Source organism: Triticum dicoccoides, chromosome 3B, assembly GCF_002162155.2.
Source record: "Triticum dicoccoides isolate Atlit2015 ecotype Zavitan chromosome 3B, WEW_v2.0, whole genome shotgun sequence".
Classification (NCBI taxonomy): Eukaryota; Viridiplantae; Streptophyta; class Magnoliopsida; order Poales; family Poaceae; genus Triticum; species Triticum dicoccoides.
The window spans coordinates 49,474,886-49,494,054 of NC_041385.1; the positions used below are offsets into that span (position 1 = coordinate 49,474,886).

Consider the following 19,169-nt stretch of genomic DNA (forward strand, 5'->3'; position numbering starts at 1 on the left):
GTGTATCGCCATTTCAGTTTCGAAAAAATCAAAAGAAAATGATAAAAACTTCAAAAAATAAAATTCTTCGAGAGGTAGTTATATTACTATATCTACTAGTTAGGAAAATTTGAAAACTTAAATTTGGACATGTTTTGCAAAAAGTGTAGGGAAAATGTAAAACGGCTATAACTTTTGCATACGATGTCGAAAAAACATATAATATATCAAAAAATTCAGCATGAAAATCCGCATCCGATGGAGACTGCCTACGGCCTGTTTGGAATTTTTTAGAATCCTCAAATTCGAAAAGGAAAAAAAGATATGGTTAAATTTCAGTTTTTTTAAAAAAAATTGGTTAAATTTGGTCAAACTACTTATTCAAAAAGTATTGATGTTACTACATAATTATTCAAGAATATTAGTGTTACTAAATAATTATTTTAATTTTTTGAATATTGGTCAAACTATGGTCAAACTTATTCAAGAAATATTATCGTTACTAAATAATTACTGCTTTTTTAGAATAATAGTTTCAAACTCAAACGGTGAAATGTGTGACTTCATGCTTTAGCTAAACTCCTGAGGGTTAATAGGATTGACATCTTACTATTGTCAGGAAAACAACAAGTGCAGACTCAGAAACGAAGGAGAATAGAACCCGAAAGTTAAGCGTGCTCGGGCTGGAGTAGTGAGAGGGATGGGTGACCGGTCGGGAAGTTAGATGATTTGGAATGAGTGATCCACACTTGAGCAGTTAAGAGAGGTGATTAGAGACTAAATCATCAAATAATTCAGAAAAATTAAAAATCGAAAAAATCAAATTTTTTTCCAAAATTTTCAAAAAAAAATCAAAAAAAACCCGTCGGCTCCTCCGGCCAAGTGGGTGGAGGCGGGAAGCGCTTACGCGACGGCTCCGGCTTCGGCTCCGGCTTTGGCTGGACGGGCGGAGGCGGCGGCACGAAGAGCGGGGAGTGGACGGAGTCCCCCACCGCCGACAAGGCAAGGGATTGCTCCAGCCCATCTCAGTGCGCGTCCTCGTCGATGCGGCTAGCCTCCGGCGCGTGCTGCAGGGCCTCCTCGAGGGCGGCTTGGTACTCCGCCTCTGCCTCCATGTCCTGCGGCTCTACATCCAGGGGCGGCGGTGGGAACGGCGGCGGGACGGCGTCGACACCCGAGCGCCGTTGCTCCTCGTGTTCGAGGGCGAACCAAGCCACGCACGCTATCCTAGACGTCGTCGACCTTGCCCTTGCCCTCGACGCTGCCGTCGTTGGTGAGGTCGATGAAGACCAGAGCAGGGCCAGCCCACCCGAACGCCGCCTGGTACGCTGCCAGGGCAGCCTCCTCCGGCGTCTGCTGGGGCGGCGACATTGCGGCAAGCCGCACGCGCTCCCCCTCCTCCTCCTCTAGCCGGAGCGCCTCCGCGTCGCGTTCGAGCATGGCGTCGTAGCGCATCTGCTCCTCGCCGTCGGCCTGCTCCTGGCGGAGCCAGTGCTCCTTCCATCGCTCGAGGTGGGCCGCCTCCTCCTCCGGCGTGGCGGCGAAGTGGACGGGAGGCGCGCTGACCCACTCACGGTACTGGCCCGTCCACGAGTAGGCCTCCTCCGGCCAAGTGGGTGGAGGCGGGAAGCGCTTACGCGACGGCTCCGGCTTCGGCTCCGGCTTTGGCTGGACGGGCGGAGGCGGCGGCACGAAGAGCGGGGAGTGGACGGAGTCCCCCACCGCCGACAAGGCAAGGGATTGCTCCAGCCCATCTCAGTGCGCGTCCTCGTCGATGCGGCTAGCCTCCGGCGCGTGCTGCAGGGCCTCCTCGAGGGCGGCTTGGTACTCCGCCTCTGCCTCCATGTCCTGCGGCTCTACATCCAGGGGCGGCGGTGGGAACGGCGGCGGGACGGCGTCGACACCCGAGCGCCGTTGCTCCTCGTGTTCGAGGGCGAACCAAGCCTCCCACTTGGGAGAGTCGGCGGCGTACTCTTGCAGCCGACGCTGCTTCGGCGTGAGCAACGCGCGACGCCGGCTCGACATGGAGGAGGTGGCCCGGCAAAGGCAGCTCGACATCGAGGCCGACAACGTCAGGGCTAGGCAAAGGCAGCTCGACATCAAGGCCACCAATGCCGCCACCAAAGCAAAGGAGGTGGCCCTTGCGATCATGAGCGTGGACTTGTCGAAGATGAGCGAGAAGACGAGGGCCTGGTTCGAGGCCAGGCAGAAGGAGATGCCCGACGCCGACGGCTGAACTAGGTCGTCTGATCGGTCGTGGCTGTTTTTTTGGAGGCTGGCATGGGTGCCGCCCGTCCGCTGGGCCGCTGGCTGTGTGCCGGCGAGAAAAACATTCATTTTGAAGGCCGGCTGTGTTGCCGGCCGCTGGCTGTGTTACCGGCGAGGACAACCATTCATTTTGAAGGCTGGCTGTGTTGCCGGCCGCTGGCTGATGCCGGCGATGGACGTGTAGGCCGCTGGCTTTGTTGCCGGCGTGATGAACTGGGGCCGTGAACTAGGGCTTGGCATTTGAAACGTTGCTTTTTTTTAAAATAGACGCGGACAGGATGGGATAAAGGATGCGGTAGCGTGCTGGGCGCACGGCCACCGCATCCCAAGACAGGCCAGACATGACCCCATCCCCTGCCCAAACGGATAGAATCCGGACAAAACGGACATCCGTTTGGGATCGCGCGGTGGAGTTGGCCTAAGTACTACTCATCTCATAATGCAAGACGTTTTTTTTTGACACTATTTACATTATGAGATCGGAGGGAGTACATAACATCTTAACATTTTTCTGCCAGATTTTTCCAAGACACTAGTATATTAATCAACAAGGCAACACTCCTGAATCTTGAAGTCACAAATCACACCATGCATTTCATTGTCCTCCCTTAATTTCACCTATCCGAACTCTCAATCCTTGCTTTCTTCTTCTGCTTTCAACATTCATACACCAACCGCAGACATAGTCACTCACTTATTTACTGGTCATGTGCATCAATCATGAGCTCCCCCTTTGGCTATGGCGTCTGGGTGATCATCTCCGGCGGTCTTCTTGTAGGTGTACCAGCTGGCGATGAGGAGGTAGACGGCGAAGTTGAGGAGGCTGAGGGCGGCGAGCAGCCAGAAGAAGTAGTCGAGGTGGCCGACGTTGAGGTTGTCGGGGATCCACCCTTGCTTGCCTCCCCTGGTGGTGAGCTTGGCCACGACGGTGACGAGGAGCGTGCTGAGGTAGTTCCCGAGGGCGACGGTGGTGAGGGAGAGCGCGGAGCACATGCTCCTCATGGCGTCGGGCGCCTGGTCGTAGAAGAACTCGAGCTGGCCCACGAAGGTGAACACCTCGGCGGCGCCGATGATGAAGTACTGCGGCACCTGCCAGAAGATGGAGATGGGCACGACGTCGTGCTCCCCGTAGAGGCCGCGCTGCGCGATGGTGCGGAGGCGGACGAGCTCGAGCACGCCGGCGGCGAGCATGGCGAACATGGAGACGACGAGGCCGATGCCCATGCGCTGGAGCTGGGTGAAGCCGCGGGGCCGGCCGGTGACGGAGCGCACGGCGGGGACGAGGATGCGGTCGTAGACGGGCACCCAGGCGATGACGCTGAGGGTGTCGAAGATGGAGAGGGAGGCGGAGGGGATCTTGAACTTGGGCCCCATGGAGGCGTCCAGGGTGTTGCCCTGCAGCACGAACATGGTGCTCATCTGCCCGTACACCGTGGCGAAGACGATGCCGCTCGCCCAGATGGGCAGCAGCCGCACCACGCTCTTGAGCTCCTCCACCTGCGTCACCGTGCACAGCCGCCACGGCGACGGCCCGGTGGCCGTCTTGTCCGCCTGCGTCTCCACGGCCGCCTTGTCGAGGAACCTGAACTGCTCCGTGTGCTCCAGCTTGCGGCTGCCCTCGATGCCGGACTCCCTGTCCGCGGTCTCGTACAGCGCCGACCCGTCGACGGGGACGCCGAGCTTGCGCGTGGCGGCGACGAGCACCTGCACGATGCGGGTGAGCGGGCTGCCGCCGGGGCGCTGGTGCCTGTAGAGCGGCGTGCCGACGAAGAAGCTGCCGACGGCGATGGCCATGACGACGGCGGGGATGCCGAAGCCCCAGCTCCACCCGACATGCGTCTGCACGTACACCAGGACGGACGAGGCCACCAGCGCGCCGATGTTGATGGAGAAGTAGAACCAATTGAAAAACGAGCTCTTGCTCTTGCGCTCCACGTCGTCGTGCTCGTCGAACTGGTCGGCCCCGAACGACGACACGCATGGCTTGATCCCGCCGGTGCCGAGCGCGATGAGGTAGAGCGCGATGAAGACCGCCGCCGACTGGCCCGGCGTGGGGTCGCAGACGCCCTTGGAGGCGCAGGCGGGCACGAGGCCGTGCACGGAGGTGGCCATGGTGAGCAGGCCGAGGCCGAAGATGTAGATGATCATGAAGGAGGCGATGGTCCAGAAGCGGCCGAGGTAGGCGTCGGCGAGGAAGGCGCCGATGAGCGGCGTGATGTAGCAGGTGCCGCCCCAGTTGGTGACGTTGTTGGCGGCGGCGGCGTTGGCCATGCCCATCCGGTCCTTCATGAAGTTGACGAGGTTGGTGCTCATGCCGTAATAGGCCAGCCGCTCGCAGCACTCGTTCGCTGCATGCAACCCATCAATCAAACAGCTTGATGACGCCATGAACGCCATGAACAGAAGCAGAGCATGAAAACAGAGCAGCAATGGAGTCGTGCGAGTGCGTACCGAGGATGTAGGGGCATGCGCGCCAGTTGCCGGTGTCCTTCTTGAGGGCCGGGTTGCCCTTGATGTCGATGGTGCCATCCTGGGTGTACAGCTCCGCCGCGACCTCCCCCATGGCTGCTGACCTTGCTGCTTGTCTCTCGCTGCTCAGTCAGGCTACGCGCTGCAGCGGCTCAGAGGAACAGCTTCCTGCAAGGTTTTTGTTATCGACAGTGATTAACAGTGCGGTGCAGATGCAATTGTGGACAGATTGTTGTTGAACATGACTAGGGTGAAGGTTGTAATAAAACCTGGAAGAAATGGGAATGGCGTTAATTGCAAATCAAGAACAGACAGACAGACTATCATGGGAGCAGAAAGAAACTAGTAAGGCGCGACAGCCTCCGCTTTAGACCCAAATCGGGCTGCGGCCAGTGCATAACTGATATGCTGATTTGAAATTTCTAACGGGGGATTTGCAGAGCTAGAGACTGTGTGGTCAGTGAGTCTCATGAGCCTCTCAGAGTGAAGCAGGCAGGCACCAGATTCAGCACAGATTCGTTCATCCATCCAATCCAGGGCATGGAAGAATCAAATCAAATCACGGGATTCATGGACGGGCGTGGAAGGAAGAATCGGGAAGAAAGAGGGAGGGATTCTCGTTGGAACTACACACATACCATACCTGCTCAGGCCGCTGTGGCATCCATCGGAAAACGACGCGAGTCGGGCGAGATGAGCATGAGCAGGCAAAGGAGAAGTGAGATATCTCGCGCGAGCTCTAGCTAGGAGGAGAGGAGAGGACGGCAAAGGAAGGACTGCCACCTATCTACCCACCTACCTACTTTTCCACGACTACTCCCTCCGTTTCATATTAGTTGTTGCTGAAACGGATGTATCTAGACGTATTTCAGTGCTAGATACATCCGTTTGAGCGACAACTAATATGTGAAATACGTCTAGATACATCCGTTTGAGCGACAACTAATATGGGACGAAGGGAGTAGAAAGAAAGAAAGACGACGGGTGCTTTGGCTGCGCGTGGGGAGGGGATGGGGAAGAGGAAGGGGAAGGATCTTCTTCTCCGTCATAAAACAATGGCGGCTCATGTGTCCGGCTGCATCCACGGATGGGGACGGCCAACATGTGCTGTGCAGGAGCTGAATCCGGTGGCGGAGAGAGGTGGCCACACTGATCCGATTCCGATCGATCTTCCCTCTTGCCCTCTTGGGGTGGGGTGCGTGGTGTGGGGCTATTGGGAATCATCATCAGAGCATCTTGTTAAAACCATTGTTGTTGACTTTGTTTAAGCGGCTGCCCACTCTCGTGGATGATAGAGATGATGCTACTGTCAAATGAGCTCGTACCAACGATAAGCATGGGCCAAAATCATATGAACAGGAAAATCATAAAAAAAATCATATTCCTCCCTCTTAAAATTTTTGTCTTAAATTTGTCTAGATACTCCGACTGACAGACCTCATGCATGTGTGCTGCGCAGACTACCAAATTCAGACTACACTACTATTATACGCATATCGAATACTTCTATTGCTAATGTTAAAAAAAGAATACTTTTATTGCTATTGCTACGGTCTGGAGAGGTGCGCAGCGTGATTTTTTTTTTTGTAAAGCCGGGTATATAATGCCACCGAAGACTGCGTGCGTGGGTGTGATCACGCTAGCTCTTTCACACACACACACACACACACACACACGGTATGATTAGCTGGTGTCATGGTTAGATGTTTGATTAGCTCAGCTCAGTGGAAGACCACATAATTAATTCCACTACTGATGCTGCTGGTATACTTGAACAAGGAAGGAGTGAGACAGAAATAAGGCGCACGCAACAGTGACAGCGTGACGCCGACGTGCATGCTCCGGGGCGAGAACGAGAGGCCAGCCAAGAAGTGAGCGCTGTGTGCTGGGCGCTCTTTCGTTCCCACGGCGCGGCGGCGAGAAGGAAGTGCCAGTTCGCTGCCTCTGCGCCCGTCCACGACAAGAGGCAAGAAATATCAGTATACTCTCCCGTCCGAAGACGTTCAGCTCCGTCGACAAGGAGACCGAATTATCGGATCCACAACTGGCTTCTGCATCTGGCCGACGTCGTACGTGGCGGTGCACGGAGGAGGGGATGAACTCAGATGAACACCAACGGCGGCGCGTGATTGACATGCACGCACATTATTGATTGGTTTGGGTTGGGTGGATGGCATGCCATGTGTGAGCCTCTGACACCGACCTTGGGAGAAAAATTACTAGTCAAACTATTCCCTCCAGTCCTAAATATAACACTTTTTAGAGATTTTCTTCAAGTGACAAATACATATGAAACAAAATGAATGAACTCATATCTACATACATTCGTATATTGTAGCCCGTTTGAAATCTATATTTAAGAATGGCAAGCACTACAATTCCGTTGATGGTCCCGACGGGAAACTTGGGGTCAAACCAGCTGATTAATAATTGCTACTTTCAAAAATAATTACTACTCCCTCCATTTCGAAATAGATGACCCAACTTTATACTAACTTTAATACAAAGTTGGGTCATCTATTTTGAAACGGAGGGAGTACTTTCAAACACGCAAACACTTGCGGATACTCCGCTTTGCTCTGTTTTGCTTTGGGCACTCCTGTTTACTATAAAGGGTAACATAGATTTATGGGCCGAGTGTCATCTTATTAGGGCATCTCCAATAGATTGTATGTTAGTCTTGTTGGTAAAATGTCCATGTCATCAACCAACAAGCTATCATACAACTACTCCAATAGATTGTATGTAAGCTATCCAATAGATGATGAGAAAATAAATGTGATTGCTCTTTATTTCATCTTGGAGCTTGTGCAAAGGTTGTTTGTTAGGCTGGTCATAGTGGGGAGTAACTTAGACTAGTAACATACATATGTTACTAGTCTATGTTACTACCTTCATAGTGGGTAGTGTCATAGGTGTGGTAACATAGTTGCCTTCATTTATTACTTTATAGACTCATTATGCATTGGAAACCGCTATGTGATGGTAACATATTATGTTACTCTATTTGCCTCTCTCCTCATTAACTACTTGTCACATCATCATTTTTGCTTATGTGGCATCTATGTTACTACCTATATTACTCCCACTATGACCAGCCTTATTCTACGTACAAGTTTGCTCTCTCTCCATATTTATTACATGCCACATCATTATTATGTCCTAGGTGGCAAATTTACCAACACCTATCTTACAACTGTTGGAGATGCCCTTACGCGTGGTAATTAATTACTACTAGCTGTACTACTATGGCGGAGTAGATTAATTGGGCATATTTGCCAGCGCACGACGGGAAGGAGGCGCCAGCCACGCCGGACGTGAGGAAGACGCCCGTGCAGTAGTATCTGAATCTGAACCATCCACGTTTGAACAGCCACAGCCCACGACGCCGCCGCCGCTCTGCGCGCACACACCACATCCTTGTGACAGGCGGATTCGAAGGCCCCTCGCCCAACGACAGCGGGCCTGTGTGACAAGTACTCTACGACCTACTGCTACTGGGCGGAGGCGGAATCTGTACCCATTACGTACCTTGGAGCGGATGGGATCCCTCTGCTTCCTCCGAGCTCCCTTCCTCCCTCCCTCGCACGCCCGGTCTGTATCTGTCACTCCGTATGTGTGAGACTGTGGGCGAGCCACCTTTGGCTTTGGCTTTGGCTTTGGATTTGGCTTTGGAGGCTGCTGCTCCGACCCGGCCGATATTTATAGCCAGAGAGGAGACGACGACGCCGGGCAGGGCCCCCCGGGATTGCGTACCGCGTCTTCACGTGACGTCTGATTAACAAACACGTATCTCAAAGCTAATTCGTTTGATTGGATTAAGTAAGTCCCTGACATGGACCTTTCGAGAAAAAACTGTGCACACGTACTAGTACTACTCTCGCAGTCGCAGATATCTGAAAACTAGAGTACTCCTACTCTTCCGTTGATGATGGTGACCACACGAATCTTCCGGTCAAAGCCAACGTGGTTAAGATTATGAGCAATCCCATCTCTTGCAGATAGATAAGATACCCTTTGGCTTCGCCTTCACCTACTAATCTTCAGCAATAGCTGGCCGTGTGAACTCAACTGGCTAGTATGACTGGGATTTCGGTGACTAACGTAGTACTGACTCTGAGCATGTATGTAGCACGTGGGCCCACATGTCATTCACCCAAAGTCAGAGGCGCTTAAGTCATGGCATCTGCGTCGGTGTCTAGAGCATGAAGGATGCTATAGTCTGACAGTGATCCATCGAGGGTGGGATGGTTAAGGTACGCAATCTCAGAACTGAACTGAAGAATTTGAAGGCACCTCCAGCTCCAGGCAAGATCTCTCTCTCTCTCTCTCTCTCTCTCTCTCTCTCTCTCTCTCTCTCTCTCTCTCTCTCTCTCTCTCTCTCTCTCTCGTTGGTCGGCGAGGCCATGGATGGGCGGGTCTGTGTCTGTGTGCTTAGTATGAAGGGGAAATCCGTTACTACTACGTGCTACCTCCGATCCTAAATATAAGTCTTTCAACATAGACTACATGCGAAGCAAAACGCCTTGGCTCAATTGGCGGGGATCAAATCCGGTCCAAGGGATCTCACTCCGCTCTCAACCAGCTCCCTCAAGGTGCTCGAATCACTAGCCATGCGGGAGGCTTTAGCACTCTCAGAGGATCTCTATCTTAACCAAATTATGATGGCCTCGGATTGCAAGGTGGTGATTGATGCGATCAGGGAAGGAAGCCTAGCAAATTTTGGTGCTATTGTCCAGGAGATCAAGGCTAGAGCTGCCACCTTTATTTCATGTTCGTTTAGTCATGAGTATAGGACCTCCAATACGGAGGCTTATAATCTCGCAAAGTATGCTTTATCTTTAGGTTTTGGCCGTCACACCTGGCTCGGCCAGCCCGGCGACCTTGTCTTTGTACCCATGAACATTCTTATTCAGTAATAAAGCTTTGCGAGATTCTCAAAAAAAAAAAAACTCGTTCGCTCGCTGGTTTCCCACCGCGAGAACGGCACCATGGCTCTGCGTCTCCGTGCCGTGCCGTGCCGTGCCATGGACTCCCAAGCTCTGGCCCAGAAACGTGACAATGCAGCGGGTCCCCAGGGATTGCGTATCGCGTGTTCACATGACACTTGGTTAATTATTGGTCGACTGAGTGCTTGATTGGAGATGTATGACCTATGACTATGAGTTTGACTAGTCCGTGTGCCCCGTGTCCGTGACATCGACCTCCCGGGAACAAAACTGCCCACACGCACATACTCCTTCCGTTTCATAATACAGTGCATATAGATTTTTTTTCAAAAAGTTAAACCTCTCAAACTTTAACTAAGTTTGTGCATGAAAACATTTACAACTAGAATGCCAAAAATATATCATTAGATTAGTCATAAGATGTAGAATTCATATTTTATATATCTGGTGGTGCAGATATAAATAGTTTTTTATATAAATTTTGTCAAAGCTTATAAAGTTTGACTTTTCAGAAAATCAATACGGACAATACTATGGAAAGAAGGAAGTAATACTTTTCCGTTGATGGTGATGGCAGGACTCTTCCAGTCGAAAACCAACGTGGTTTCGATCATGAGCAATCTCTTGCGGATAGATGGATAGTCTTTGGCTTGGCATCATCGTCAGTCCTAAGCATTAAGCAACTGACAGTGTGAACTACTGAAAGTATCTAGAATATGATGAATCACGGGGCGGACGCACAAACAGCCGGAAGAAACCAAATCCAGGCAGCTAGAACAGCTATTTTCGTGACAGGCGGACCGGCCCTCGTAGATTAGGAACTGCTGCCTGCCTGCCAAAGTAAATAATTAAGCCTCCCGCTATATCCAATCAATTTGGTAGCCTGCATATATATACCCAACTGTCACTCTCCGTGTGCTGATCACCATGTCACTCTCCGTGTGCTGATCACGAGACATCTAGCAATATTTAGCAAGCCAAAACAGTAGCAATGGCCATGTGCTCACAGCAAGGGGGGCAGGGACCAGAGGAGCTCTGACCTGTGTAAGTTGTTGCCAAGGCCCGACATCACCGCCGCCATGCCTGTGGCATGGCGAGCGAAATCACAAAAACCACCACCAGTCCCATCGACCTTCGCCATCAGGTTGGCCCAGTACTTGGCAAAGTTGCCCGTCGTAGATTAGGAACTGCTGCCCCGCCAAAGTAAATAATTAAGCCTCCCGCTATGTCCAATCAATTTGGTAGCCTGCATATATACGGCCCAACTGTCACTCTCCGTGTGCTGATCACCATGGCTACTACAGTAGAGGGTTTGTTGGGCATGCATGCATGCAGATTGTTGCCAGCCCTTACAGGCTTGACTTGGTTAATAATTTCTCGCCATTTGCGGGCGCAAGGGTTGACGATCGAGCCAAGGGGGCCTGGTTCAGTCAGTACTATGACGGGTTCCTGACTGAATGTATGGACAGAAATGGTGGCGCCGCGGCATGATTAATACTATGACCTGCGTCGACCCATCTGAATGGCGATCTCGAATCTCAGGATCGAAAAGTCACCACGAGATTTCTCTGCTATAGACACAAGACTGACCACAGAAAGACGCCGTTGAGGGAAGATGAGATGGATGTAGCCAGCCATGGGCCTGCATGCATGCGTGATTACTGCAGGGGAGGGGGAGGGGGGAGCGGGAGAGGAGCCCCGCCGCGGCCGTCGGCGTACGTACCTCTGCTGGTCGATGTTACGGTCGGTGTGGACGAGCGGCGGCGGCCGGCCGGCCGGGGGTCGAGTCCGGCCGGAAGGGATCTCCGCCTCAGTCGTCGCCCGGCCCGCGCGCGCGATTCCCTCTGGCCTGGTCTCAGCTCCCCCTCCCTCGGTCTCTGACTCGCTGTCTCTTGTCCCTCTGTGTGTGTGTGTGTGTGACAGTGTGAGCCACAGCCACCTTTGGATTTGGAGGCACCTGCTCTGACCCGCCCGTATTTATAGACAGGTCAGGTCTGGTCAGGACACTTGCGCAGCTAAAAACTACTACTACTCCGTAATAAGCAGGCACACGAGAACCTGACAGCCCGCACGGCATAAACCTGAAAATGACAGCCAGCGAAACCAAACCACCGAAAAGTGAACGCGCGGCTCTTTCGTTTCCGCTCCGGTTTGGTTTGATTGATTGGTAGCGTACGCGCGCTAGTCTACTACTAGTAGTCCTACCGGACGTAGACAGGGGATCCTGTGTCATGTATTACCTCCGTCCGGAAATACTTGTCGTAGAGATAGATGTATCTCGATCAATTTTTATAACAAGTATTTTAGGACGAAGGGAGTACTGTACACGGACGGATGGGCGTGAGGTCTACGGCGCCGTTTTACTAGTACTATTATTCCTCCTTGGGGTGAGGACCCAATCTTCTTCCTCGGCTCCTCCTACTCTACTATTCTTCCTCTTTTTTGTCCGATCAATTCTGCGGGATCCAACGACAGCGAGTGGGCGGATCGGGTAGCGGAAAGGCAGAAGGAAATTGACGGCGGTGACAAGGACGCCGACGACGACCTTGCCTTGCGTTTCCTTCCACGCGATCGACGACGCACGGGCCATCGCGCACACACGGACACGGTGTGTAAAGAAAAATTACAGACGCAGCAGCGTATACCCACGCGCGCATGCATCTGGCCGTGGTTTCGGACCCGATTCCAATCCATCGACATCCATGCGCACGCGCACGGGCGCCTGGCATACGGTCAGCGACTGTGGCCGGCCCCTGCCCGCCTGCTGCTACCCCTAGTGGCGTCCGCCTCGTGGCACGCGACTACTGCTACGGCATGCAATGCATGGCACGCTCTCTCATGCACAACAACAAAGATTCCGGCCACCATTCTTTAGCCGTTGACGGAGCATGCTAGCATAGCTGAGCTAGCTACTGCAACGACCATCATCGCAGAATATCACCAATTCGCTTGCGCTTTTTCTTTTTCCCAGCCGTCAGCATCATTTTCTTCTTCTTTTGTTGTTGAGGAAATCCTCAAAGTCTCCCTTAATTATTACTCCCTCCGTCCCGAATTACTTGTCACACGTATGGATGTATCTAGATGTATTTTAGTTCTAGATACATCCATTTCAGCGACGAGTAATTTGGAACGGAGGGAGTATTTTTGAAAGGGAGTGCTTCGAGGCAAGCCCGAGGCGGCATGCAATAGGCGATGCTCGCTCCCTCTCCACCACCAACGCCGCCGCACTTCCTGCCGCTCCACCATGCAGACCCACGCGCCACCGCGGTTGGGAGCCTCGGCGCCTCCCTACGCGGCTCACTCTCACCGCCGCCGCCGGTTTCCACCCGGGAGGCCGGGGTAGGGACAACGCTGCGGATTTCGTCCGGAATCCAGTCGCTCAGACTCCGTTGTCGGACCCCAATCCTACTCACTCCTTCCATCTATATAGGGCTTAATGCATTTTTCAAGACCGCCTTTGACTATTGATAAGATTAATAATACATGAGATGTATAATGTGAAAATTATATCATTGGAAGCTTCCTTCATATACGAATTTGATGGTATGCTTTATGTAACTTGCATGTCATATATTATTGCTCTAACACTTGGTCAAAGTTAGCCTCGAAAAACACATTAGGCCCTATATAGATGGAAGGAGGGAGTAAGTCATACCGATCTAACATATAACACACCATATCGCTTTGCGGCCTCACGCATGGTAACCCACAGCTGCCGCCTTTATCTTGGCTGGGACCGTCTACATCTTTTGGCTCACTTATATGATTGTGATGCTAGCATCCATATGACAGAGGACCCGGGTTGACATGACTAGTCATAAATCAAGGTGACACAGAAGGTACAGTGACAATGTCGGTGTCAAAACCGGCAGATCTCGGGTAGGGGGGAGGCGAGCTGTTAGATCGGATCGATGGGTAACAGGAGAAGAACACACAAGGGATTTGCCCAGGTTTGGGCCCTCTCGATGGAGGTAAAACCCTATGTCCTGCACTTGTTTATATCATGAAGGTATCGAAGTACAGAGTTGATCTACCTCGAGATCATAAGTTGTGGTCTAAACCCTAGGTATGATGAATGTGTGTATGGATGGATTTGCCTCTACGGACTAAACCTCCTGGTTATATAGGCACCAAGGGGTAGCTAGGGTTTCATATGGTTACTATCTAATGATTCACATGCCGAATCTAAATATGCTTGAAGTACATGCCAAGTCTTTGGTCACCGCACTTTGAGAGCCTTTGGAGTCTTGCTTTCTCAACGGGCTGGCAGTTCGACCCATACTCTAGCCCGATTGGGCTAGGACCCCCTAGTCTAGGACACCGTCAGTAGCCCTCAAACTTGTCTTCGAAGCTGTGGTTGACAATCTTCCTCAGATGATGTCTTCGTCTGAGCTGTCTTTGCCTTAGCAGGCAAGTTCCACATCTTCGGGTAGGTATGATGCTTCGTGAGTCGTCTTAATGGATCCCTTTGGTAGAGACCCGAGTAAGTCCAGTCATGTGCTGCTCAAGGCGTACTGTTGTTCATCCAAAGTACAAAGCTTGCTTAGTCCCGAAGACTAGCAGCGCAGGTCAGCTCGGGGGTAAGTTATTGACAGCCTTTTACTAAAGCGTCACCAACCCTGACACGACATACGTCGGCCATTACTTATTCGAATCGCGGTTCGAGGCAAACCTCTTACTAGCACGTCGTATAAAAATAGAGATCGTGCCCCGCATATTGGGGAATATCATCAATCAATTGCTTCTCCCCATGTGGCCACAACGTATGGTAAGCCGAAACATGGCGATTTTTACGGCACCGAAGAGGGATGCTTCGACTTTTACTGACTTATAAAGAGCAGGGTGGGGATAAATCGAACTCCATGCTCTCCTTTTGCTCCAACGCCCAAATCCTCAAACCTTCTCATTTCTAATCTCAAGCCCACAGCTTCGCCCACAGCTTCGCCCAAGCTTCCGTGGCCGCATCAATGGCTGACGCGGATGTGAAGGGGAGGTGGGTGGCCTCCAAGGTCACCGATACCACCATTGCTGAGCTTCACGTGGCGGGAAAGAGTGAATATTCATCCATTCACCCCCTCTAGTCGAGAGTGAATATTCAATTGTTAACAATAGGGAAAGAGTGTCGTCAACTCACACAAGTACCATGAAGCAAGTCCTCTGGTGGTATACACTGGCATTCTGCAACCAGACAAGCAAGTTAATTTAATATGACAACCAAGTGCCTCATAACCTGACAAGTATCGACGAAGAAAAAAGTTGGCAAAACATACTGACATGTGATCTAGTTTCAAAGTTCTCACCACAAGGAAATCAACGGTGAAACCGGATTATCAATCAAGATAGGTCTAAGAGATGAAACTTCTCAAAAATTCAAAATCAAAGAAAACATTGTTGATGTCATGCCAATATATTGTTGCATACATGAAAGAGAAAAGAGGAAATATGACGCCACATGGGAAATCAGCCCTGGGGCGCCGCTGCCTAGTTGTGTTCTTATTGGTACTGACATTAAAAAACAACTACGTAGTTGGGTAAAAGAAAGTATTGTTAACAAGATCCACAATGACGCACATCAGAAAGAATTATTTCAAAATCATCGTAGCAACAATGAAGCATGTTGTTCCATCTTCCGCATCTCTGCTGAAAAGACCGAAGTTTCATGCTCCATGGAAACTAGAGATCTGAAATTTCATATATAGTATATGTATGTTACCACCAGCTGAAATGCAACATGAACTAAATGGTTCTGCAGATGTTAAGTGTTAGGTTAGTCAGAATTGATTGTCCTTTATTAGAGAAAGGAATAATTTTTTCCTCTGCAATCTCATAAAACAAAATCATTTCAACAATGAACTCGGACCTCGGCCATTGAGCAATATTATATTGAGGTGGGGGCTAACAAAATCATAAAAATAGAAAGCCATTGTGTGCTCAATTAATTTCATACCGCATATGGCATTCAACTTCCAGTTGACCATAGTCCGTTGAGCCTATCGACAATCTCTTCTATGGAAGGTCTCTTCTGCCGATCGATCTCCACACATTCAAGTCCAATTTTGATGCATACTTTTATCTGCTGAAGGCCATCCCCATCAAGATGTGAGCAGTGAGACACTATGTGCTCATCCGTCCAGATCACGTACCTATGTACAGAATCAGAATTATGATCCTTGGAGATAATATAAACCAATTGTATCATAAGCTTCTATATATACCCCAGTCTTTCAAGAATCAAGTAATAATTTCTCTTACACTTTTTATGAATTGCTTTGCAGATGGCTCGTTGTTTGAACAATTTTTCTGAACTGCAGTGGTCTCCAAGATTAATAGGCCCAAACTATATATGTCCGACTTGGTGGAGATCTCACCTTTGTATAAATATTCTGAAGCTATGTATCCACTGACAACAAAGATTTTAGTAAGTATTGCCGGAGAGAAAAGAATGCACTTCACTTCATAAATGACGGAAGAAAATGTTATCGGACTTGAAGTTTCACTTACTACGATCCAACAACATTTTGTGTTCACATCCGTGTTTGTTCTTGACCGAAGAGACTTGAGAGACCGAAGTGCCTCGAGAGACCCCCACGACTGCCGGAGGTGGTGCCAGGTTTCGAGGGGGTGCGCCCACGCCCTTGGGGAGCCACCGTTGGCGTCACGGCGTGCTTGCGGGGATGGCCGTGGCGCCTCTTGGGCGGCGGCGAGCCTGGTCCCTCCTTGGGAACCTTTCCCTCCTCAACGGCCGAGAATCTCCTCACTTACACCATGGGTGCTATGGCAAGGCGGCGATGGGGGAGAAGAAGGAGCAGGCAGCAAGAAGACGAAGATGGACTGGGGGCTCCGCCCCCTCCCCCATTTATAGGCAAAGGAAGACTAACCGCCGCCCTCTCACGTTTCGAGCAATGATGGCCTTTCTGCATCCGCCAGGCAGTTGTCAAGTCGAGCAGTTGCCGAGGCGGCGTGGGGAAGTGGAGACGCCCACGTCCCATCAAGTCCCACGCGTCAGCCTGGCCTGTAGGCAATTGGGGCCCGCGGCACTACACCCTTGCCCTTTGGCTTCACCTCCAAACCAAGTCCGAGCGTGCCTTGGGCCCTGGGGCTATTGTCGGTGTTTTGGGAACTAGGGTTCCCAGACTTGTCTACCTGCGGCCCACGAAGTGACTCCATCAACGACCTGGTATGGCCCAGCTACTAAGACTATCAAGACAAGACCCCCGCGAGGGCCGAGTCTCGCGAGGCAGACGGCGCCAAGACCTCCGGAGGGGGCAGCCTCCCCAGGTTTGTAACATCCCAAATTTTCAATTTGGAATGTTATACATTAGATCATCATTGCATATCATATTTTATTGCATTTTGGCTTGATCCTAGAAATTCTACGCAACTCAAGGACCCACAAAGAGAGTTGGGGATTTCGTTATTTTCATATTTGAGTTTTCTCAAATTTTGAAAAAAGGATCATTTGATTTTAATTATTTTCTCTTCGAATAGTTCTTCTATGAAAATAAAAGAGAGGGGATAAAATAACTTTCCAAAAATAAAGAAATATTGGAGATTTAATATTAAAATCAAATAAAATTTTTATTCGGAGTCTTATCGCTATTTTATTTGAATTAGGAAAAATATGCGTTTTTTAAAATTGCATTAGAGGCCCAAATAAATGTTCACTTTGTCCGCTATATTTTTAGAGGACGGGAAAATTTTATTTCAGGATTTTTGGAGTCCGTTTAGTATTTATTTCATTTGTTTTCTGTGCGGAATACTAAAAAAAAAGATACCGCCTTACCGGGCCGTGTCCGACCCGGACACCTCAGCCCGGGCGGCCTTTAAAGCCGCGAGGCCCGAGCCGCCGCCAGCGGCCACCCGAAACCCTAGCCGCCGCCTCGCCTCGGTTTCCTCGCCGTCGCCGCCGGAATCCGCCGCCGCCACCGCCTGAGCCCCGCCGCCGATCCCCGCCATCGCCGGAACCGGCCACCGACCACCGCCGGACCCGCCGCTGCCCTCGCCAGAGTCGTCGAGGTAGCCGCCGCCGCCGCCGCTGCCGCGGTTTTCGTTAGAAAACCGTCGGTTTTTTTAGAAACCACAGTTGTTTTTTATTTAGATCGGTTTATTTTTTTTTCCGGTTTTAGTTATTTAGCGAACGTCCGTTCGTTCGTTCATTTTAATGAACGATTTTCACCGTTTAGACGCAGACAGCGAACATTCGTTCGTTAGCCTGGTCGTCAGTTTTTCTTCTTCCAGGGATTTTCCGCGATTATTTTTATCGCAATTTTGGCCCTGATTTTCGTTTTAGTTTATCTTTTCGCTCGTTTATCGAATCAGGCGATTCAAGCGCCTAGAGTTTCGTCTCGAAGCCCTCCTTCTGTTTAACCAACTTAAACAAGTTTTTGGTACTGTAAAATTTGACTTAAGTCCAGATTAGTAAATGGAGCTTATTTCTTTCGCAGTTTGAGTTTCGTTTTTTTGTTTGATTTGATTCTTTTTGCAAACCGGAGTTTTTAAGTTGAATTTTCTGGTTACATCTCTTATTTGAGTTTTACCCGTGCTTCTAGTTGAGTGCTTATTATATGCTTGTTTGTTTGCGATAGAGTACCCGGAGTGCGAAGCGTGGTACTACGAGTCTCTAGGTTTCACAGATCATCAGCAAGACAAGTAACACTTTGATCATACCTCTTTACTACCCAGTTTTATTGCATTAGATCAATCCTCAAACAATTGCATGGTTAGGATCTGATTGATATGTGGGTTTTGGGAAGTAGATGAGGTAGTGCCTATTGCCCTGTTTATCATCAAACCTTTGGGAGTTACTTCTACATTGCTTATATTGCTATGCTATGCTTGCAGACGTGGATTGGGTGAGTGTATCCATGACAGATGTGAGTATTGTTATTTAATGGTTAACTTAAGGTGGCTACTTTAATACATATTTGGGTGGATTGATGCACCTGGGGAACCCAGTGTTGCCTGTTTTTTTTTGAAAATCCCGAGGTACCGTGTGATTCTCCTATGGACCGCCACCCAGGCTCAAAGGGATCATAAGAATATTCATGCTAGAAACTTCCGTGTGCAGCCACAAGCTATTATGGGCTCTAGCATAGTTGAGTATATTGCAAGACCTCTTTCAGTGGTGGGCTAGCAGATGTAGGGGAAAGTAGGTGTAACTGTCCACCCAGAGTAAAGAGTCATTGTTTCAGAAAGACTGTCTCTCGTTTCTCCGACCATGGATGTATTCGAGTCTTGTGGGGAAAAGTGCGCAAACCTCTGCAGAGTGTACAAACTAATCATGGTTAGCCGTGTCCCCGGTGATGGACATCTTGAGTATCTGGTTCTTGGATTATCTTGTTGATCTCATCACTTTAATATAATTTGATTGGGTTTAATGATGATGCTTAATTGGAATTGAGTTGGAGGAACCTTCTCAATGTTTAACAACCACCATGATAGTTAAATAAATTTTTTTCCTTTGTTGTAGGATGGATTTATGCAAAATTGTAACCATAGAGCTTT

At 50.1% G+C, this 19,169-nt stretch overlaps 1 protein-coding gene across 4 annotated transcripts; it reads right to left on the bottom strand.

Annotated features, from left to right (window-relative positions):
* Positions 1-2,706: 2,706 nt before the first annotated feature.
* On the bottom strand, positions 2,707-11,545 carry LOC119274635 (protein NRT1/ PTR FAMILY 8.1-like). 4 transcript variants are annotated; one of them, XM_037555351.1, is made up of 3 exons: positions 11,389-11,545; positions 4,699-4,884; positions 2,707-4,595 (listed from the first exon to the last, which is right to left on the bottom strand). In XM_037555351.1, the coding sequence occupies exons 2-3, from the start codon at positions 4,808-4,810 to the stop codon at positions 2,962-2,964; spliced, it is 1,746 nt and encodes a 581-aa protein (XP_037411248.1). In that variant the 5' UTR covers positions 4,811-4,884; positions 11,389-11,545; the 3' UTR covers positions 2,707-2,961. The 4 variants fall into 4 exon arrangements, with proteins under 4 accessions (XP_037411248.1, XP_037411249.1, XP_037411246.1 ...); XM_037555352.1 differs by lacking the exon at positions 11,389-11,545 and adding an exon at positions 8,248-8,372; XM_037555349.1 differs by lacking the exon at positions 11,389-11,545 and adding an exon at positions 5,360-5,532.
* Between the last annotated feature and the right edge of the window lie 7,624 nt (positions 11,546-19,169).